The following is a 22041-nucleotide window of genomic DNA, read 5'->3' on the forward strand; positions in this document are numbered from 1 at the left end:
GAATTATTAATAGCCGTTGGGCAAGATTGAAAGGTCTGATGACAGTTATTAAAGTTAGTTTCCACTTTTGAAAACATTATTTTGCGTTCTCTTTTGAATTTAGTTGCTTGTTGTATCATTCTACCTCTAATGACAGGTTTATGAGCCTCCCATAGTGTGAGGGCAGAGATGTCATTTGTGTCATTATAAAATAGTCAGATATTGATTTCTCAATCTCTTTACTAAGAGATGGATGAGTCAATATGAAATCCCTCATACACCAAGTTGTGTCATGAGATCTAGGGAGCGTAGAAGCTATATTAATGGAAACTGCACAATGGTCAGTCCATGGGAATGGTATAATTTTAGCTGAGATGATTTCTGGTAACATGCTAGATGGGATAAGGATATGATCAATCCGTGAAAAAGATTTATGTGGGTAAGAGTAATGAGTAAATCGTCTATCAGTAGGGTTAATTTCACGCCAGGTATCGACCAAGCTATGAGAAGTGAGTAAACGTTGAAAAGTAAGGTTTGTTGTGCCTGTTGTAGGCCCAGGAGGAGATTTATCTAAAAATGGGAAGATTGTTGCATTAGAATCACCACATATAACAACTGTTCCAAATTTATGAGACTCTATGACTTGAAAAAGGTGAGATAGGAACGCCGTTGGGCATTTATTGGGAGCATAATAGGATACAATAGTAATAGGGTTATCAGAAATATAACCTGTTAAAAGTAAATATTGACCTTCCGGATCTATCACTTGTGTTTTAAGGTTAAACGTAGTGGTATGGTGGAAACCAATAAGCGTACCCCTCTGTTTAACTGCAGTGGAGGCAGTATAAAATTGTGGGAATGAGGGTGAGAGAAATCTAGGTTGAGCTTTTTCTGCAAACTGTGTCTCCTGTAAGCATATAATATGAGCTTTTTTGGATGAAAAGGATCTTAAAGCTTTAGTGCGTTTATGCGGGATATTAAATCCCTGTACGTTTAAAGATAATACATTTATCGGAGCCATAGATCAACCAGGGTAACAAATCTATCATAGCATAAAGAGTTTTTACTGTGAGCCAGATCCACCACTCTGAGAATCATGAAGAAATCGAGGTTCAAGGAAAAAGAAAAAAAAAAATATATAAAAAACGAAAAAAAGAAATAAATAGAACAATCGTATTAACCCATTACTTAAATAGTGCTGCTTAAATAGAAAACAGAATAGTAGGGTTTGGGAGCATCTCAAGGAAGTATTCAAAACTCCCTGAGAGGATCCGAGTCCACCAGCAGAGTCCCCCATAAAAAAAGGCAGGAGTCTGCAAATGGAAAAACCAAAGGGGCAGCAAGAAATTCCTATAGCAAGGACGTCCCCGGAGAACTACAGGTACCAAAAACAGAAAAAATAAACCAGCAAAAAGATGTATAATGCTTTGCTTTATAATTTATGTAGAAAAAAAAGGACTAAAGAGAAAAAAGTCGAATAGACTATCCAATTTAAAGCATATCCGCCATGTCTAAGCATATCTTTTGCATAAATAAAAAGAGGAAAAAAAAAAGAACAAGCGGTTATGCTAAAGAAAAACCAAAACCAATTTCGGTAATTGAGAACCTGTAATGAGAGAAGATAATTGGTAGTAGGTTTTTTGGTCAGTCCATAGAATCGTCGTTTTTTAGGCGGTGAGTGTTCATATCGGCCACGCTTGTGGAGATTTTGGTATGAAGATGAGAAAGAGTTGGATCCTGAGTTTTTCTTTTGCTGAGGAAAGCGAGCAGTTGAATGTCTGCGAGGCTGATCTTTAGGTAAGGCTGTTTCAATTAAACCTAATTCCAATAAAGCCGATTGTAAGTCCTCTGAAGAGCGACAGACGTATCTAGTTTCCAGGTGAGTAAATCGAAGGCAAAAAGGAAACCCCCAATGATAGGTAATTTGATCATTCTGAAGTACCTACAATTGAGGTTTGAGGGCACGTCTTTTTGCCACTGTAAGAGGAGACAAGTCTGTGAATAACTGGTAAGTATGACCCTGGAAGCTGAGAGATTCTTTTCTTCTAGCAGCTGATAGCAGTTGTTCTTTAGTTTTGTAGTAGTGCAATTTAGTTATTATGTCCCTAGGGGGGCCGTTGGTTTTACGTGGTGCTAAAGCTCTGTGCACTCTGTCCATTTCAAGTCTGTCAATAGAAATTTCAGGGAGTAATTCTTGAAATAGTGTGGTAATGATTGCCTGCAGGTCTAAAATGGATTCAGGTATACCTCTTATCCGTAAATTAGATCGTCCATCTCTGTTTTCTTGTTCCTCCAAACGTGACTGTAATAAGGTATTTTCCTCTTTAACCACTTGAGCCCCGGACCATTATGCTGCCTAAGGACCAGAGGTCTTTTTCCAATTTGGCACTGCGTCGCTTTAACTTTTAATTGCGCGATCATGCAATGCTGTACCCAAACGAAATTTGCGTCCTTTTCTTCCCACAAATAGAGCTTTCTTTTGATGGTATTTGATCACCTTTGCAGTTTTTATTTTTTGCGCTACAAACGGAAAAAGACCAAAAATTTTGAAAAAAAATGATATTTTCTACTTTTTGTTATAAAAAAAATCCAATAAACTCAATTTTAGTCATACATTTAGGCCAAAATGTATTCGGCCACATGTCTTTGGTAAAAAAAATGTCAATAAGCGTATATTTATTGGTTTGCGCAAAAGTTATAGCGTCTACAAACTAGGGTACATTTTCTGGAATTTACACAGCTTTTAGTTTATGACTGCCTATGTCATTTCTTGAGGTGCTAAAATGGCAGGGCAGTACAAAACCCCCACAAATGACCCCATTTTGGAAAGTAGACACCCCAAGGAAATTGCTGATAGGCATGTTGAACCCATTGAATATTTATTTTTTTTGTCCCAAGTGATTGAATAATGACAAAAAAAAAAAAAAATATTTACAAAAAGTTGTCACTAAATGATATATTGCTCACACAGGCCATGGGCCTATGTGGAATTGCACCCCAAAATACATTCAGCTGCTTCTCCTGAGTACGGGGATACCACATGTGTGGGACTTTTTGGGAGCCTAGGTGCGTACGGGACCCCGAAAACCAATCATCGCCTTCAGGATTTCTAAGGGTGTAAATTTTTGATTTCACTCTTCACTGCCTATCACAGTTTCGGAGGCCATAAAATGCCCAGGTGGCACAAACCCCCCCCAAATGACCCCATTTTGGAAAGTAGACACCCCAAGCTATTTGCTGAGAGGCATATTGAGTCCATGGAATATTTTATATTTTGACACAAGTTGCGGGAATGTGACACTTTTTTTTTTTTTTTTGCACAAAGTTGTCACTAAATGATATATTGCTCACACAGGCCATGGGCATATGTGGAATTGCACCCCAAAATACATTTAGCTGCTTCTCCTGAGTATGGGGATACCACATGTGTGGGACTTTTTGGGAGCCTAGCCGCGTACGGGGCCCCGAAAACCAATCACCGCCTTCAGGATTTCTAAGGGCGTGAATTTTTGATTTTACTCTTCACTGCCTATCACCGTTTCGGAGGCCATGGAATGCCCAGGTGGCACAAAACCCCCCCAAATGACCCCATTTTGGAAAGTAGACACCCCAAGCTATTTGCTGAGAGGCATGGTGAGTATTTTGCAGCTCTCATTTGTTTTTGAAAATGAAGAAAGACAAGAAAAAACATTTTTTTTTTTCTTTTTTCAAATTTCAAAACTTTGTGACAAAAAGTGAGGTCTGCAAAATACTCACTATACCTCTCAGCAAATAGCTTTGGGTGTCTACTTTCCAAAATGGGGTCATTTGGGGGGGGTTTGTACCACCTGGGCTTTCCATGGCCTCCGAAACTGTGATAGGCAGTGAAGAGTGAAATCAAAAATTCACGCCCTTAGAAAGCCTGAAGGCGGTGCTTGGTTTTCGGGGTCCCGTACGCGGCTAGGCTCCCAAAAAGTCTCACACATGTGGTATCCCCGTACTCAGGAGAAGCAGCAGAATGTATTTTGGGGTGTAATTTCACATATTCCCATGGCATGTTTGAGCAATATATCATTTAGTGACAACTTTGTGCAAAAAAAACAAAAAAAAATTTGTCTCTTTCCCGCAACTTGTGTCGCAATATAAAATATTCCATGGACTCGACATGCCTCTCAGCAAATAGCTTGGGGTGTCTACTTTCCAAAATGGGGTCATTTGGGGGGGGTTTGAACTGTCCTGGCATTTTATGCACAACATTTAGAAGCGTATGTCACACATCACCCACTCTTCTAACCACGTGAAGACAAAGCCCTTTCTGACACTTATTGTTTACATGAAAAAGTTTTTTTTTTTTGCAAGAAAATAACTTTGAACCCCCAAACATTATATATTTTTTTAAAGCAAATGCCCTACAGATTAAAATGGTGGGTGTTTCATTTTTTTTTTTTTCGCACAGTATTTGCGCAGCGATTTTTCAAACGCATTTTTTGGGGAAAAAACACACTTTTTTTAATTTTAATGCACTAAAACACACTATATTGCCCAAATGTTTCATGAAATAAAAAAGATGATCTTAGGCCGAGTACATGCATACCAAACATGACATGCTTTACAATTGCGCACAAACGTGCAGTGGCAACAAAATAAATACATTTTTAAAAGCCTTTAAAAGCCTTTACAGGTTACCACTTTAGATTTACAGAGGAGGTCTACTGCAAAAATTACTGCCCTCGATCTGACCTTCGCGGTGATACCTCACATGCATGGTGCAATTGCTGTTTACGTTTGACGACAGACCGCCGCTTGCGTTCGCCTTAGCGCAAGAGCAGGGGGCGACAGGGGTGCTTTCATTTTTTTTTTTTTTTTTATCATTTTTATTGTTATCTCGGGGAATGTAAATATCCCCTATGATAGCAATAGGTAGTGACAGGTACTCTTTTTTGAAAAAATTGGGGTCTATTAGACCCTAGATCTCTCCTCTGCCCTCAAAGCATCTGACCACACCAAGATCGGTGTGATAAAATGCTTCCCCAATTTCCCAATGGCGCTATTTACATCCGGCGAAATCTAAGTCATAAAATGCTCGTAGCTTCCGGTTTCTTAGGCCATAGAGATGTTTGGAGCCACTCTGGTCTCTGATCAGCTCTATGGTCAGCTGGCTGAATCACCGGCTGCATTCTCAGGTTCCCTGTTGAGACAGGAGAGCCAGAGAAAAACACGGAAGACGGTGGGGGGGGGGCATTCCCTCCCACGGCTTGTAAAGGCAGTCTAGAGGCTAATTAGCCACTAGGATTGCTTTTACATGAAAGCCGACCGCTGGCTGAAAAGAATGATACCAAGATGATACCTAAACCTGCAGGCATCATTCTGGTATAACCACTCAAAGTCGTGAATGGCGTACCTGAAGACAAAAAAATGGTTAACAATAAAGCACAGTAAACGGTAAAGTATAAATAATTACATACCTGAAAAACAAACATGATAAAACATAATAACAATAAAACATTGCAGAATAGAATACAGTAAAAAAGAGCAGAACAATAGAGAGAGAGAATAGAGAGAGAGAGAACAATAAAACGACAATTTTTTTTTTATTTTATATATATTTTTTTTTTTTACACTTTTTTTGTAACTAACTTTTATAACGGTAACCGGTTCCAGGTTCGGGTCTCTCAAAATGCGATGGCATCTTGGGAGACCCTGTGAAAGTGCGCCTAGTCTGTGCAATGCTGTACGCTACGCTAATACTCAACTAGTGAATGGTAGCGTTCAAAACATTCACCAATGCAAAGACCAGGATTGTCAGGACAGGAGGGACAATAATAGAGGGTGTCACGCCTATATTCGCGCTTGCTGCAGACACGACATCTTTTTTGGGGGTTCGTTGGGTAGGGGTACTCGGGAGGACATAAAGAAAATGCCTCTCATGCAGCCGACTGCATTTGGTTGGGGATGTGAATGGGGGAAGTACGGGCGCTGCAGAAGTGGTGGGTTCCCAATTAGGATTGGCGAATGCAGCAGGAAGGGCACTATGGGCACGACGGGCCTGTGTTTGTCTTCTTGGTGGCAGCGGGACACTACTTGTGCTTGCCACCTCACCAGCTTGAACTGCACTTATGGGACTCGCCACGTCACCAAGTGTTACTGCAGTGCTGGTTTGACTACGACCGGGGTGTACTAGGCCGCTGGTGCTTGCCAGTTCACCAAAACGCTACAAAAAAAAAACAGGCTTGACTCTGCGAACGCTGCAGTTATGCGTTTAGTGTTTTGTAAGTGACAGTGATCGATCGATACTGCAAGTATCGGGGGGGGGATCGGGGTGTTTTGTATGCCTGGCATGTTCTACTGTGTGTGTAGTGTTGGTGCACTCACATTGATGTCTTCTCTCCTCGGCGCTGCAACGGAATACCGAGCCGAGGAGAGATGACATCATTTCCTTTGCTGCTGTTTAGCATACAGCAGCAAAGGAAGTGATCTGATTGGCCGGCGGCGATCGCGAGGGGGGGGCCACGAACGGATGGCCTCCCCCTCATCTCCGATCGCCGGGGGACCAAACGGGACCGCCTCGGGCGGCGGGGGGGTGTCCACATCACATGTACGTGATTTTGCCTGCCCGTGCCGCCTTGCCGACGTAAATCGGCGTGAGGCGGTCCTTAAGTGGTTAAGGGCTGTTAACGCAGAAGTGCAATATTGTGTTTGACAGTCAATATCATCTACCCTCAATTCCAGCTCAGCTGTTCTCTGACCAATTTCTTTAATTTCTTTAGTCAATTTATCTGTGATATGGTCAGAAGTCTGTTTCAATGCTTTCTGTAGCATAACTTCAAATGTAGCAAACATGTCAGACTGTGTAACATTTTGAACTGGAAATATAACATTGTCAAGTTTTGTTTTATCAGCCAGTGTTTTTTGGCTGGAAGGCTGTGGATTCCCAGCGTGTGAAGCGCTGTGCTGTGAGGAGGTAGATGACACCGCCATCTTAGCCGCAAGTCTGAGAGCCGCTTCAGATTTGCAATTGGCTTTAAATTTGCTTTTTGGTCCTTTCAGGACCATATTATATGTTTAGTAAGGCGCTGGGGTGAGTTACCTACAATTTTGTAGTATTTTCCAAGCCGCTGGGACCTGTAGTTCTCCGGTCCGAACTCCCGAGGAGCGGAGCTCTGAGGTGGCATTACCGTTCCCTCAGGCACCCGCGCATGCGCCCCTCTCCGCTCTTCTCAAGACCTCCTGCTCTCAAGCTCCCTCGTCTCCTCCTCCCATGCTCGTCTCCAGGATTTCTACAGAGCCTCTCCCATCCTCTGGAACTTGCTACCTCAACCTGTCCCGCTATCCCCTACTCTTGCTACCTTCAGGCAATCCCTGAAAACTCATCTCTTTAGGGAAGCCTATCATGTCTCCAACTAATCTCCTACCACTTTCATCAGCTCATTCCCCACAGTTACAACCTTTTGTACCACCTGCCCCACCCTATTAGATTGTAAGCTCTTCTGAGCAGGGCCCTCTTAATCCTCTTGTATTTTATTGTATTATAACTGTATTGTCTCCCTTTTATATTGTAAAGCGCTGCGTAAACTGTTGGCGCTGTGTAAATCCGGTATAGTAATAATAATATGTATATAAAAAATTCACTTACGAACGCTGCATGGGGTCTATGTGTAAAGTAGTCCGCAAAGCATTAGAAGTCTGCATCCTAAACAGAGAGAGTACTGATAATTTAACATCATGTATAACATGCGACACATGTGACGATAATGCTATTTTTGGTGGACAAAAAAAAAAAAAAAAAAAAAACAGTCCCAAGTAACCTTTGAGAAACATTCCAAGAAACCAGTGAAATAATTGCTTTGAGCCTTCTGGTCCTGATTCCCCATGAAAAAATGAAATAAGCAATGTAAAACTTCAAGATATGACACACAATGCACGTGGTCAAGGCTGTAGACCAATGGTCCTCAACCACCGGGCCATAGCTCGTTACTGTCCCACAGCCTCCCTCCTACCAGGACCTGGTTTCCTGTCTGCTCTGACAGCGAGACTTTAGCTGTTGGAACAGATGGGGGCCACCCTATTTTGCATTTCTCCTGGTCCCTGGAGTGAGGGGTGGAAATGCGTGGGTATTTCTGGGCAGCTCTGGCTACTTCGGGCACCTGAGAGTCCCAGCAAAGTGATGCATACCAGGCTCCAGTTTCTCCAATAGTATAAAGCAGCAGCCAGAGCTGGCTGGAGGGAGCTTTGTAGCTGTACTCTCATTCCAGAGGGCAGCCGGGAGTTTTAGGTATGCACTCACATTCACATTTCTCTCCTGGGCTCTTAGGTATTACTGGGGCTGCACAATGTCCTTATCCTGAAAACCTCTCTCTGCCAGGCTCAGTGCTGCCCCAGTTATTACTCTTCTGTCATGGATACCCAGTATGAAATTGCTTGTTGTATGTTTGTATCTATTTTGAGTATGCATTTATGTGAAGAGTTACTGTGCAAAAATGTCTGCTTCAGGAACATTACGTTAAAAATGAGAATTGAAAATATACAAAAGAACTGGAGTTGTAAGCAACAGGAACCAATCAAATTGCAGAGTTTTATTTTAAAGGGCAAAACATTAAAATAGAATTTGAACTGTAGCTGTGGGGCACAACTGAACTGAATAGGGAATGTTTAGAAGGTGGGGTCAGCAATAGGTCGATCACAATCTACTTGATAATTGAATTGATATTGGAGCATTGGAGGTTTTGGAAGAATTTACCAGGCCATGGTCTCCGTAAGGTGGAAACCACTGCTGCAGACTGTGCTTACAACTGGATTGTTTACTGTTAAAGCAGTAAAAATGTGCTCCTGGAAGTGTTACTAGCTGAGAGTGTCAACTTCAAAAAACATTTAGATGTCTTCCTCAGGAAGCAGAATATACAGGGCTAAAAGAATTGTTAGGAGGATAAAAATCAAACATACACACACATTGAACAGGATGGACCTGTGTCTTTTTTCAACCTTATAAACTGTAACTGCTCGTCTTATTTATCAAAATTGATTTTATGAGTACACTATATAATAGCAACTATAATGGATTTTGGTCAGTGCCATTTTAGTTTTTTAATGCTCACACTATAAAAAATGTATTGTTCTTATTTATGTATATGAAATCTTTATCTAACAAATGAACAGGGTTCACAGGGTGCAAACATAACAGTCATAGTGTCAAAAGATGCTTAGTTTTCTTACTAGAAAGCCTAACTTGACTTCATATTTGTTGGTGGCTGTGTTATGGTTACTGATTTATCCACTTTTCCTGGGTGTTTCACCAGAACTTGGAATGCTTTCAGACCACTTTTCGAATGCTGTTAAACAGCTTATCAAATACCACTATAGGTGATTGGTAAGCGGTGAAACCAAGCAGCTTGGGGACCTAGTCCATGCCACTGTTACGGCTAGAAAACCACTAAGTCGTGTATGCCCTCTGTAAATCACTTATGCCTATTTTTAGCACAAATTGCACAGAGACTCACTTATCAGCTTTGGTTGGAGGGAAGTAAAGTCCCAAAATGGTTTCTGCATGATAATCCTTATTATAAAAGTTCTACCTTCAGTAGTAATTTATTCTCTTCCTTCCTCTGTCACTCTCCACCTCTTCCTCTCTTGGCCCAACAGATTGTAAGTACAGTACCCTGAAAGAGTATCCATACCCCTTGCAATTTTTCACATTAGAACCAAAAACGAAAATGTATTTTATTGGGATTTATGTGATAGACCAACAGAAAGTGGCACATAATTGTGCAGTGGAAGGATAATGATAAATTGTTTTCAAACTTTTTTACAAATAAAAATCTGAAAAGTGTGGCGTGTGTGACAGAACTGCCAGTATACCGCTTCCTCCAGTCTGGACATAGATACCAGATATTATAGCTGCAGCATACAAGACTAGCCGAGAAATAGCTTGTATGAAACTGGAACGGTTTATTGAAACTCAGAGACATACTTTATACCCCACAAGAGAACAATCGCCTCCTGATTATATTGACCGAACAATACAAACTAACCAGAAACATAATTAATATGAGCTAATAAACTAGTCACTAAGGCCCCATTCACACTAGCGCGTTTTTTGATGCATTTTGCATTTTGCAGAAATGCACGGGAATTTTTTAACATGGGTTCCTATGGAGCATGTTCACATCAATGCTTTTTTGTATCTCTGCGTTTTTGGAAAGGGTCGGGGACTTTTTTTCATGCAAAAAGCAGCGTTTTGCATGTAATGGTTTTCAATGGACAAGCATCAAAAACGCAAGTGCACCGTTTTTGCAGCGTTTTTGATGCGTTTTTGGTGCGTTTTTGCCGTTTTTTTTTTGTTTTTTTTTTTTTATTTTTTATTTTTTGTAATTTTTTTTTAAGACTGTAAAAAAAAAAAAAAAAAAAAAAAAAAAAAACGCAAAACGCAAATCGCGGCAAAAACGCCGCAAAAACGCGGCTCAAAAACGTGCCAAGCATGAAAAAAAAACCTCCAAAAACGCTCAAAAGCAACATGCATAGGTGTGAATCGAGCCTTAAACCAGCCTAGGTGACTCAGTGCCCACTCAGACAAGTTTGTGATTAATCAGACAATAGGTGTTCCAATTAACAATGGGACAGATATGCTTAGCAGAAAACACACAACACCTTAATAAACAGACAATAGCAGACCACCAGCATTGATCAACGTGACCAGCTCTTTCAATGAACATGTATAGTTGGGAATCAAACAAACCAGGTATAGTCATCATATATTTCTTGAGAGATAGTGTTAACCACTTCAGCCAAGGAAGATTTGGTTGCTGAATGACCAGGCCATTTTTTGAGATTCGGCACTGCGTCGCTTTAACTCACAATTGCACAGTCGTGCGACGCTGCACCCAAACAAAATTGACTTTCTTTTTTTCCCTACAAATAGAGCTTTCTTTTGGTGGTATTTGTTCGCCTCTGCGTTTTTATTTTTTGCGCTATAAACAAAAAAATGAGCAACAATTTTGAAAAAAAAAAAAAAAAAAAACACAATATTTTGTACTTTTTGCTATAATAAATATCCCCCCCCCCCTTTTTTTTTAAAAAAGCAAATCTTTTCTCAGTTTAGGCCGATATGTATTCTTCTACATATTTTTGGTAACAAAAAAAAAACAGTAAAAATCGCAATAACCGTATATTGATTGGCTTGCGCAAAAGTTATAGCGTTTACAAAATAGGGGAAAGAATTATGACATTTTTTTTTTTTTTTTACTAGTAATGGCAGTGATCAGCAATTTTTATAATGGGACTGCAACATTATGGCGGACAGATCGGACACTTTTGGGACCATTGACAATTATACAGCGATCAGTGCTATGAAAATACTGATTACTGTGTAAATGTCACTGGCAGGGAAGGGGTTAACACTAGGGGGCGATCAAGGGGTTAGCTGTGTTCCCTGTTTGTGTTTCTAACTGTAGGGGGAGGGAACTGACCTAGAGGAAATTACAGATTGTGGTTCCTAGCTAATAGGTACTCACGATCTTTCACGTCTTACAGAACAGAACAGGGATTTGTGTGTTTACACACACACACACACACACACACACACACACACACACACACACACACCCCTGTTCTGCCTCTCGTGCCATGATCGCTTGTGGCCGGCACTCATTGCGACCGTCAGCCATGAGCATCGGCATCCCCGCTGTGCAGCGGGTGCGTGCGCGTCTGCTATCCCAATCCTGCGAGCCGACATACAGCTACGACGGCTCACGGGATCGTGCCGACCTGCCGTAGTAAAAGGACAGCGGCTGGTTGGCAAGTGGTTAATATTACGGTCTCATTTGAAGTAATCCAAACCACATTATCAGTGTCCATTAAGTAGTTGTCCATCATTTTCTCGGTCACCCTGTGCCCCTAATGGACACAGGGTAACTTACACATAAGAGGGGCCTAGGGAGCTGAGACAGGGTTTTCCCAACCTCTAAAGTAAGCTGGGTTCCACAGGCCCCCCCGCCCAAAGTGACTCCCGTCATAGCAAGCATTGGTATTCAGCCCCCCTGAGTCAAGACATTTTCAGATGATGGATTGAACAGTGTTCCCTGAGATGTTCAAAGCTTGGGATATTTTTTTTATAACCTAACCCTGCTTTAACCACTTTAGCCCCGGAAGATTTTACCCCCTTCCTGACTAGAGCACTTTTTACAATTTTGCACTGCGTCGCTTTAACTGACAATTGCGCAGTCATGCAATGCTGTACCCAAATTAAATTTGCGCCTTTTTTAACCACAAATAGAGCTTTCTTTTGGTGCTATTTGATCACCCCTGTGGTTTTTATTTTTTGCTTTAAAAACAAAAAAAGAGCGACAATATTTTGAAGAAAAAGAAACTATATTTTTTTACATTTTGCTATAATAAATATCCCCCAAATTTTTTTAAAAAAATACAAATTTCTTTAGCGGTTTAGGCCAATAAATATTCTTCTACATATTTTTGCTAAAAAAAAAAAAAAAAAAAAAAAAAAAATCGCAATAAGCATGTATGGATTGGTTTGGGCAAAAGTTATAGCATCTACAAACTATGGGAAAGATTTATGGCATTTATTTATTTTTTATCCGGCAAATGGTAGTTTACACACACAAATCCCCGTACTGGTTCTTGTGCACGTGATCGCACGTGGCTGGCGACGATCTGCCCGCCAGCCACTCGCATTGCGTCCCCCCGCTGTGCAGCGGGCGCTCCCCCCCTTTGGCGGGTCTTAAAAGGGAAACCTGTACCCATGCGGGGTTTTGCACAGCGGTGCAACTGTACTGCAGTATTTGTACATGACTTCTCCACAACTTTATCCTTGACCTGTCTGGTGTGTTCCTTGGCCTTCATGATGCTGTATGTTCACGAAGGTTCTCTAACAAACCTATGAGGGCTTCACAGAACAGCTGTATTTATACTGAGATTACCGCTTGCCGACCAGCCGCCATCATTTTACTGCAGCAGGTCAGCACGATTCTGCGAGCTGTCGTAGCTATACATCGGCTCGCGGGATCGGGATAGCAGGCGCGCGCCGGCTGCACAGCGGGGGTACCGATGCTCATGGCCGACAGTCGCGATAACCGCTGGCTATGAGTGATTGCGGGCATGAGAAGCAGAACAGGGACGAGTGTGCGTGACAGATCGTGACTTCCTATTAGCTAAGAATCACGATCCGTCACTTCCTCCAAGTCAGTCCCCTCCCCCTTCAGTTAGAAACACAAACAGGGAACACAGTTAACCCCTTGATTGCCCCCTATTGTTAACCCCTTTCCTGCCAGTAACATTTTTACAGTAATCCGTGCATTTTTATAGCACTGATCGCTGTATAAATGCCAATGGTCCCAAAAATGTGTCAAAAGTGTCCGATATGCCCGTCAATGTCGCAGACCCGATAAAAATCGCAGATTGCCGCCATTACTAGTAAAAAAAAATTATAAAAATGCTATAAATGTATCCCCTATATTGTAGACGCTATAACTTTTGCACAAACCAATCAATATATGCTTATTGCGATATTTTTTTTTACCAAAAATATGTAGAAGAATACATATCGACCTAAACTGAGGAAAAATTTGCTTTTTTTTTAAAAAAAAATGGGGATATTATAGCATAAAGTACAAAATATTGCTTTTTTTCAAAATTGTCGCACTTTGTTTATAGTGCAAAAATTAAAAACCGCAGAGGCGATCAAATACCACCAAAAGAAAGCTCTATTTGTGGGAAAAAAAGGATTTTGTTTGGATGCAGTGTCGCACGACCGCGCAATTGTCAGTTAAATCGACGCAGTGCCGAATTGCAAAAAATGGCCCGGTCATTCAGGGGCTGAAGTGGTTAAATTACACACAGGTGAACTCCATTTACTAATTAGGTGACTTCTGAAGGCAATTGGTTCCACTAGATTTCAATTAGGGGTACCAGAGTAAAGGGGGCTGAATACAAATGCATGCCACACTTTTTAGATATTTATTTGTAAAAAATTTTGAAAACCATTTATCATTTTCCTTCCACTTCACAATTATGTGCCACTTTGGTTGGTCTATCACATTAAATCCCCATAAAATACATTTACCTTTTTGGTTGTAACATGACAAAATGGAAATGAGAATACTTTTTCACAACACTGTAAATCCCATTCTGCAACGTCAACCAGCCCTCTTCCCCACTATCACCCAACCCCCCCCCCCCCTCTGCAATGTCAACCAGCTCCCCCAAAATAATCACCCAACACCTCACGGCACTCTCAGGCAAACCACCACTGGACTCTAAACCTCCCTCTTGCAGTGCACCAGCAGCTACCCTTCTCCAAACACTCACAGCGCTCCCCCCTTCTCTTACAACCCTCCTGCAAAATCAGACACAATCCCTCCTGCCCAACTGAAACCAGCACCTGCAACCAACAACACCTCCCCAGAGTCTCAGACAGTCCCCATCTCCCCAAACACTGATCTCATCATCCTCCCTTTCTTCAGCACTTATTGTATACACCATGCCTGAAATCCCCTCTTTTCTCAGCATCCAATGCACCTGCCTCTCCCTTTTTCTCACCACCTAGTGTTCCTGCAACTCCATTCCCTCACCAATAACCTTGCAAGTGCCTTCTTCCTGCACCCACAGCTATATTTCTCTCATCTACTGTGCATACTCCTCCCACTATCCACCGCACCTACAGATATAACCCTCTATCACCACCAACCCTGGCTGCAACTTCCCTTCCCTCATCAACATTCCCTAGGTGTTAGTAACTGAAAATAGACTCAATTGCAAAAATCTCACTAATGAGCTTCAGAACAAATATTTCAATTGTTCAACAATAAGTACTTAAAGCAAAACTACCGGCACACATTTTTTTATTAAGATCCGCTGTGTAAACTCTCATACACTATATGCCACTTTAAGGAATTCAGTCATTTAGATAGATAGCATAATTCTCGCTATACTTTAGGTCAGCTGTGCCTCTCATACACTGCAATGCAGTTTACCCCCTCCCATTTACAGAACGCCTTGTAAATGATACACAGAATATAAAGCATTCTGTGAATGGACAAGGGGAGAGGGGGGGCAGATAAAGGGCACTGTGACTTCTGTGTATTATGCCGCGTACACACGAGCGGACTTTACGGCAGACTTGGTCCGGAGGACCGGAGTCAGTCAGATAATTCGATCGTGTGTGGGCTCCAGCGTACTTTTTTTCCCAAAAGTTCGACGGACCTAGAAAAGAAACATGTTTCAAATCTTTCCGACAGGATTCGAGTCCGGTCGAAAAGTCCGCTCGTCTGTATGCTAGTCCGACAGATAAAAACCGACGCTAGGGCAGCTATTGGCTACTGGCTATCAACTTCCTTGTTTTAGTCCGGTCGTACGTCATCGTGTATGAATCCGTCGGACTTTGGTTGATCGTGTGTAGGCAAGTCGATTCATTCGGAAAGTCCGTTGGAAAGTCAGTTGAAAAGTCTGCCAGACCCAGTCCGTTGAAAAGTCCACCCGTGTGTACGCGGCATAAGAGCCACAGAAAGACGGAGGTATATTGTGAACTATACTATCCACCGTTAATGAAAGTGCAAATATTAAAAAGGAAATGACAGTGAAACTTAAGTGGCATATACCTTGTGAGGTTTTTTTTGTTTGTTATTTACACAGCTGATTTTTCTGAAGTTATGCTTTAACTTTTTCACATACAGGTTCATTGACCAAAGTTCTACCTCGTGGATCTGAGAAAGAAGAATTTGTGAACTGAGGCTGCTCTAAAATATTGTGTTTCCATACATTCATGATTGTAAATAGGTGACTTACCTCTTGAGAGCAAGCTCTTTATTAGTCACAGAGCACACTTCATTTTCCAAGGGGTCACGAGCCACGCTCAAGCTGAAATAAAAAATGTATGCGAGTGGCAATGTGCACTTTTCTTCCCCTCCAAAAAGCTGATAATTTTGCTACTACAGTATATAGACTTAAATTGTGCAAAAAAAAAAAAAATATCACAGGATACATTGCTTGTGTTGCCTATATTGTAACCTATATTTAAAATTCTAGCATACATTTGTAAAAAGGAAAAAAAAAGCAAAAAAAAAAAAACAAAACACTTACCTTACACCGAATGAGCCATCTATTTCTTCTTTGGAAATGCCACCTATAAAGCACACATGTGTTACACATACTGTACATACATTTTATATATATATTTATATTTATTATATATATATTTTATTATACATACACACACACTCACTATCTCACAAAGTGTGTACACCCCTCACATTTTTGTAAATATTTTATTATATCTTTTCATGTGACAACACTGAAGAAATTACACTTTTGCTACAATGTGGAGTAGTATAAAACAGTGTAAATTTTCTGTCCCCTCAAAATAACTCAACACACAGCCATTAATGTCTAAACCGCCGGCAAAAAAAGTGAGCACACCCCCTAAGTGAAAATGTCCAAATTGGGCCCAAAGTCTCAATAGTTTGTGTGGCCACCATTATTTTAGAGCATTTCCCAAACTTTTGCCCGTCTATTTCCCAAAGACAACCTCTGGATATGACGCTAAGCATATGCACTCAACTTTTGGTAAACCATGGCAAGGCCTGTTCTGAGCGGAACCTGTCCTGTTAAACCGCTGTATGGTCTTGGCCACGGTGCTGCAGCTCAGTTTCAGGGTCTTGGCAATATTCTTATAGCTTAGGCCATCTTTATGTAGAGCAACAATTCTTTTTTTCAGATACTTAAAGAGTACTTTTCCATGAGGTGCCATGTTGAACTTCCAGTGACCAGTATGAGAGCGATAACACCAAATTTAACATACTTTCTCCCCATTCACACCTGAGACCTTGTAACACTAACGAGTCACATGACACCAGGGAGGGAAAATGGCTAATTGGGCCCAATGTGGACTTTCACTTAGGGGTGCACTCACTTTTGTTCGCCAGCGGTTTGGACATTAATGGCTGTGTGTTGAGGTAATTTGAGGGGACTGCAAATTTACAATGTTATGCAAGCTGTACATTCGCTACTTTACATTATATCAACGTTTCATTTCTTCAGTGTTGTCACATGAAAAGATATAATAAAATATTTACAAAAATGTGGAGGGGTGTACTCATTTTTGTGAGATACTGTACATACAGTGCTCAGAATAAAAGAGTGCACCCCAACAGATTTGTCATAAAACCTTTTACTTTCAGAATCAACATTCTCTATGGGACACTATACTACAAAATACTTCCAAATGCAGGCCATTGAATGCAGCCAAGAATTGTTAATTTGTGCACACAAAAAAAGTATTTTTCCTAACAAATAATTCAAGACCATGTTGCAAAAATGAATACACCCCAAAGAAAGTCTAGGCTGGCCATACATCATACAAATTTTCTTATTCAATTTTCCTTTAGATTTACCAAAACCATATAATATGAGGTCAACACTTTCAATGTGTATGAAATTAGGCAGGCCCTTGCACTACATAGAGGGTAATTTACTAAGACGAATGCGCTGCGCCGGTTCACACCTTAACCACTTAAGGACCGCCTCACGCCGATGTACGTCGGCAAGGTGGCACGGGCAGGCAGAATCACGTACATATACGTGATCTGCCTCCTGCGGGCGGGGGGTCCGATCGGACCCCCCCCCCGGTGCCCGAGGCAGTCCGCTTCTGACCAGCGGCGATCAGAGATGAGGGGGAGACCATCCGTTCGTGGCCCCCCCTCGCGATCGCCGCCGGCCAATCAAATCATTCCTTTGCTGCTGTATGCCAAACAGCAGCAAAGGAAATTATGTCATCTCTCCTCGGCTCGGTATTTTCCGTTCCGGCGCCGAGGAGAGAAGACTGGAATGTGAGTTACACAAACACACACATACAGTAGAACACGCCAGGCATACATTACACCCCCGATCCCCCCGATCACCCCTCCCCACCCCCCTGTCACACTGACACCAAGCAGTTTTTTGTTTTTTTTTCTGATTACTGCATGGTGTCAGTTTGTGACATTTACTGTGTTAAGGCAGTTACTGTTAGCCCCCTTTAGGTCTAGGATACCCCCCTAACCCCCCTAATAAAGTTTTAACCCCTTGATCACCCCTTGTCGCCAGTGTCACTAAGCGATCATTTTTCTGATCGCTGTATTAGTGTCGCTGGTGACGCTAATTAGGGAGGTAAATATTTAGGTTCGCCGTCAGCGTTTTATAGTGACAGGGACTCCCATATACTACCTAATAAATGTTTTAACCCCTTGATTGCCCCCTAGTTAACCCTTTCACCACTGATCACCGTATAACTGTTACGGGTGACGCTGGTTAGTTTGTTAATTTTTTATAGTGTCAGAGCACCCGCCATTTATTACCGAATAAAGGTTTAGCCCCCTGATCGCCCAGCGGTGATATGCGTCGCCCCAGGCAGCGTCAGATTAGCGCCAGTACCGCTAACACCCACGCACGCAGCATACGCCTTCCTTAGTGGTATAGTATCTGTACGGATCAATATCTGATCCGAGCAGATCTATAATAGCATCCCCAGCAGTTTAGGGTTCCCAAAAAAGCAGTGTTAGCGGGATCAGCCCAGATACCTGCTAGCACCTGCGTTTTGCCCCTCCGCCCGGCCCAGCCCAGCCCACCCAAGTGCAGTATCGATCGATCACTGTCACTTACAAAACACTAAACGCATAACTGCAGCGTTCGCAGAGTCAGGCCTGATCCCTGCGATCGCTAACAGTTTTTTTGGTAGCATTTTGGTGAACTGGCAAGCACCAGCCCCAGGCAGCGTCAGGTTAGCGCCAGTACCGCTAACACCCACGCACGCACCGTACACCTCCCTTAGTGGTATAGTATCTGATCCGATCAGATCTATACTAGCGTCCCCAGCAGTTTAGGGTTCCCAAAAACGCAGTGTTAGCGGGATCAGCCCAGATACCTGCTAGCACCTGCGTTTTGCTCCTCCGCCTGGCCCAACCCAGCCCACCCAAGTGCAGTATCGATCGATCACTGTCACTTACAAAACACTAAACGCATAACTGTAGCATTCGCAGAATCAGGCCTGATCCCTGCGATCGCTAACAGTTTTTTTGGTAGCGTTTTGGTGAACTGGCAAGCGCCAGCGGCCTAGTACACCCCGGTCGTAGTCAAACCAGCACTGCAGTAACAGTTGGTGACGTGGCAAGTCCCATAAGTGCAGTTCAAGCTGGTGAGGTGGCAAGCACAAGTAGTGTCCCGATGCCACCAAGAAGAAGACAAACACAGGCCGTCGTGCCCATAGTGCCCTTCCTGCTGCATTCGCCAATCCTAATTGGGAACCCACCACTTCTGCAGCGCCCGTACTTCCCCCATTCACATCCCCAACCAAATGCAGTCGGCTGCATGAGAGGCATTTTCTTTATGTCCTACCGAGTACCCCTACCCAACGAACCCCCCCAAAAAAGATGTCGTGTCTGCAGCAAGCGCGGATATAGGCGTGACACCCGCTATTATTGTCCCTCCTGTCCTGACAATCCTGGTCTTTGCATTGGTGAATGTTTTGAACGTTACCATTCACTAGTTGAGTATTAGCGTAGGGTACAGCATTGCACAGACTAGGCACACTTTCACAGGGCCTCCCAAGATGCCATCGCATTTTGAGAGACTCGAACCTGGAACCGGTTACAGTTATAAAAAAAAGTGTAAAAAAAATAAATAAATAAAAAATATAAAATAAAAAAAAATAGTTGTCGTTTTATTGTTCTCTCTCTCTCTATTCTCTCTCTATTGTTCTGCTCTTTTTTACTGTATTCTATTCTGCAATGTTTTATTGTTGTTATGTTTTATCATGTTTGCTTTTCAGGTATGCAATTTTTTATACTTTACCGTTTACTGTGTTTTATTGTTAACCATTTTTTTGTCTTCAGGTACGCCATTCACGACTTTGAGTGGTTATACCAGAATGATGCCTGCAGGTTTAGGTATCATCTTGGTATCATTCTTTTCAGCCAGCGGTCGGCTTTCATGTAAAAGCAATCCTAGCGGCTAATTAGCCTCTAGACTCCTTTTACAAGCAGTGGAAGGGAATGCACCCCCCCCCCACTGTCTTCCGTGTTTTTCTCTGGCTCTCCTGTCTCAAAAGGGAACCTGAGAATGCAGCCGGTGATTCAGCCAGCTGACCATAGAGCTGATCAGAGACCAGAGTGGCTCCAAACATCTCTATGGCCTAAGAAACCGGAAGCTACGAGCATTTCATGACTTATATTTTGCCGGATGTAAACAGCGCCATTGGGAAATCGGGAAAGCATTTTATCACACCGATCTTGGTGTGGTCAGATGTTGAGGGCAGAGGAGAGATCTAGGGTTTAATAGATGCCAATTTTTTCAAAAAAAGAGTACCTGTCACTACCTATTGCTATCATGGGGGATATTTACATTCCCTGAGATAACAATAAAAATGATGAAAATGAGAAAAAAAAAAAAAAAATGAAAGGAACAGTTTAAAAATAGGATAAAAAAAAAAAAAAAAAAAAAGCACCCCTGTCCCCCCCTGCTTTCGCACAAAGGCGAACGCAAGCGTCGGTCTGGCGTCACATGTAAACAGCAATTGCACCATGCATGTGAGGCGTCACCGCGAACGTCAGATCGAGGGCAGTAATTTTAGCAGTAGACCTCCTCTGTAAATCTAAAGTGGTAACCTGTAAAGGCTTTTAAAAATGTATTTAGTTTGTCGCCACTGCACGTTTGTGCGCAATTTTAAAGCATGTCATGTTTGGTATCCATGTACTCGGCCTAAGATCATCTTTTTTATTTCATCAAACATTTGGGCAATATAGTGTGTTTTAGTGCATTAAAATTTTAAAAAGTGTGTTTTTTTTTTCCCCCAAAAAATGCGTTTGAAAAATCGCTGCGCAAATACTGTGTGAAAAAAACAAATGAAACACCCACCATTTTAATCTGTAGGGCATTTGCTTTAAAAAAAATATATAATGTTTGGGGGTTCAAAGTAATTTTCTTGCAAAAAAAATAATTTTTTCATGTAAACAAAAAGTGTCAGAAAGGGCTTTGTCCTCAAGTGGTTAGAAGAGTGGGTGATGTGTGACATAAGCTTCTAAATGTTGTGCATAAAATGCCAGGACAGTTCAAAACCCCCCCAAATTACCCCATTTTGGAAAGTAGGCACCCCAAGCTATTTGCTGAGAGTCATGTCGAGTCCATGGAATATTTTATATTGTGACACAAGTTGCAGGAAAGACAATTTTTTTTTTTTTTTTTGCACAAAGTTGTCACTAAATGATATATTGCTCCAACATGCCATGGGAATATGTGAAATTACACCCCAAAATACATTCTGTTGCTTCTCTTGAGTACGGGGATACCACATGTGTGAGACTTTTTGGGAGCCTAGCCGCGTACGGGACCCCGAAAACCAAGCACCGCTTGGTTAAGTTTATTGGATTTTTTTAATAACAAACAGTAGAAAATATCATTTTTTTTTCAAAATTTTCGGTCTTTTTCTGTTTATAACGCAAAAAATAAAAACGGCAGAGGTGATCAAATACCTTCAAAAGAAAGCTCTATTTGTGGGAAGAAAAGGACGCAAATTTCGTTTGGGTACAGCATTGCATGACCGCGCAATTAGCAGTTAAAGCGACGCAGTGCCAAATTGGAAAAATTCCTCTGGTCCTTAGGCAGCATAATGGTCTGGGGCTGGTGGTTAATTGGTGCTTAATTGGTGTGCCAGAAAAACCATTGATTGAACGTGCGAACCGGCGCACGCAGGCGCGGAACGCGATAATAAATATGTAAACTGCAACTGGTGCTAGGGTAACTGCGGTTTTCTCATTGATAATAGAGCACACCCAATACAATTGGTTAATTTCAATTCATTGGATGTGTCTTGTTAGGCAATTAGTAGGTGTTCTCAGTCAATTAACCCTTTTGATGATAATCTCATTCCTATTACTTCTAATATATCTTTGAAATGTGTTTTTTTCTATTTTTACCCAAATCTTTCAATACATTACAAAGAACAGAGAAGGGTTTCTAAACCCAATAAATTAATATTTTCAGATCTTGATCTTTAAAAGGTGACCATACACTGCAATCAGTTAGATCTTAAATAAATTAGATTTAGTGCAA

General features: G+C 41.8%; 1 protein-coding gene across 1 annotated transcript in view; it reads right to left on the bottom strand.

The window, feature by feature from the left end:
• LOC141140469 (centromere protein H-like) overlaps positions 1 to 22041 on the bottom strand; it is a 213698-nt gene that overhangs the window by 108304 nt on the left and 83353 nt on the right. Inside the window, exons 3-5 of the mRNA XM_073627689.1 lie at positions 16042 to 16084; positions 15748 to 15819; positions 7592 to 7648 (exon numbers count right to left, since the gene is read on the bottom strand). Of these exons, the coding sequence (XP_073483790.1) occupies positions 7592 to 7648; positions 15748 to 15819; positions 16042 to 16084 (172 nt within the window). The remainder of the gene's footprint in view (positions 1 to 7591; positions 7649 to 15747; positions 15820 to 16041; positions 16085 to 22041) is intronic.

The sequence above is a fragment of the Aquarana catesbeiana genome, linkage group LG04, assembly GCF_042186555.1.
Source record: "Aquarana catesbeiana isolate 2022-GZ linkage group LG04, ASM4218655v1, whole genome shotgun sequence".
Classification (NCBI taxonomy): Eukaryota; Metazoa; Chordata; class Amphibia; order Anura; family Ranidae; genus Aquarana; species Aquarana catesbeiana.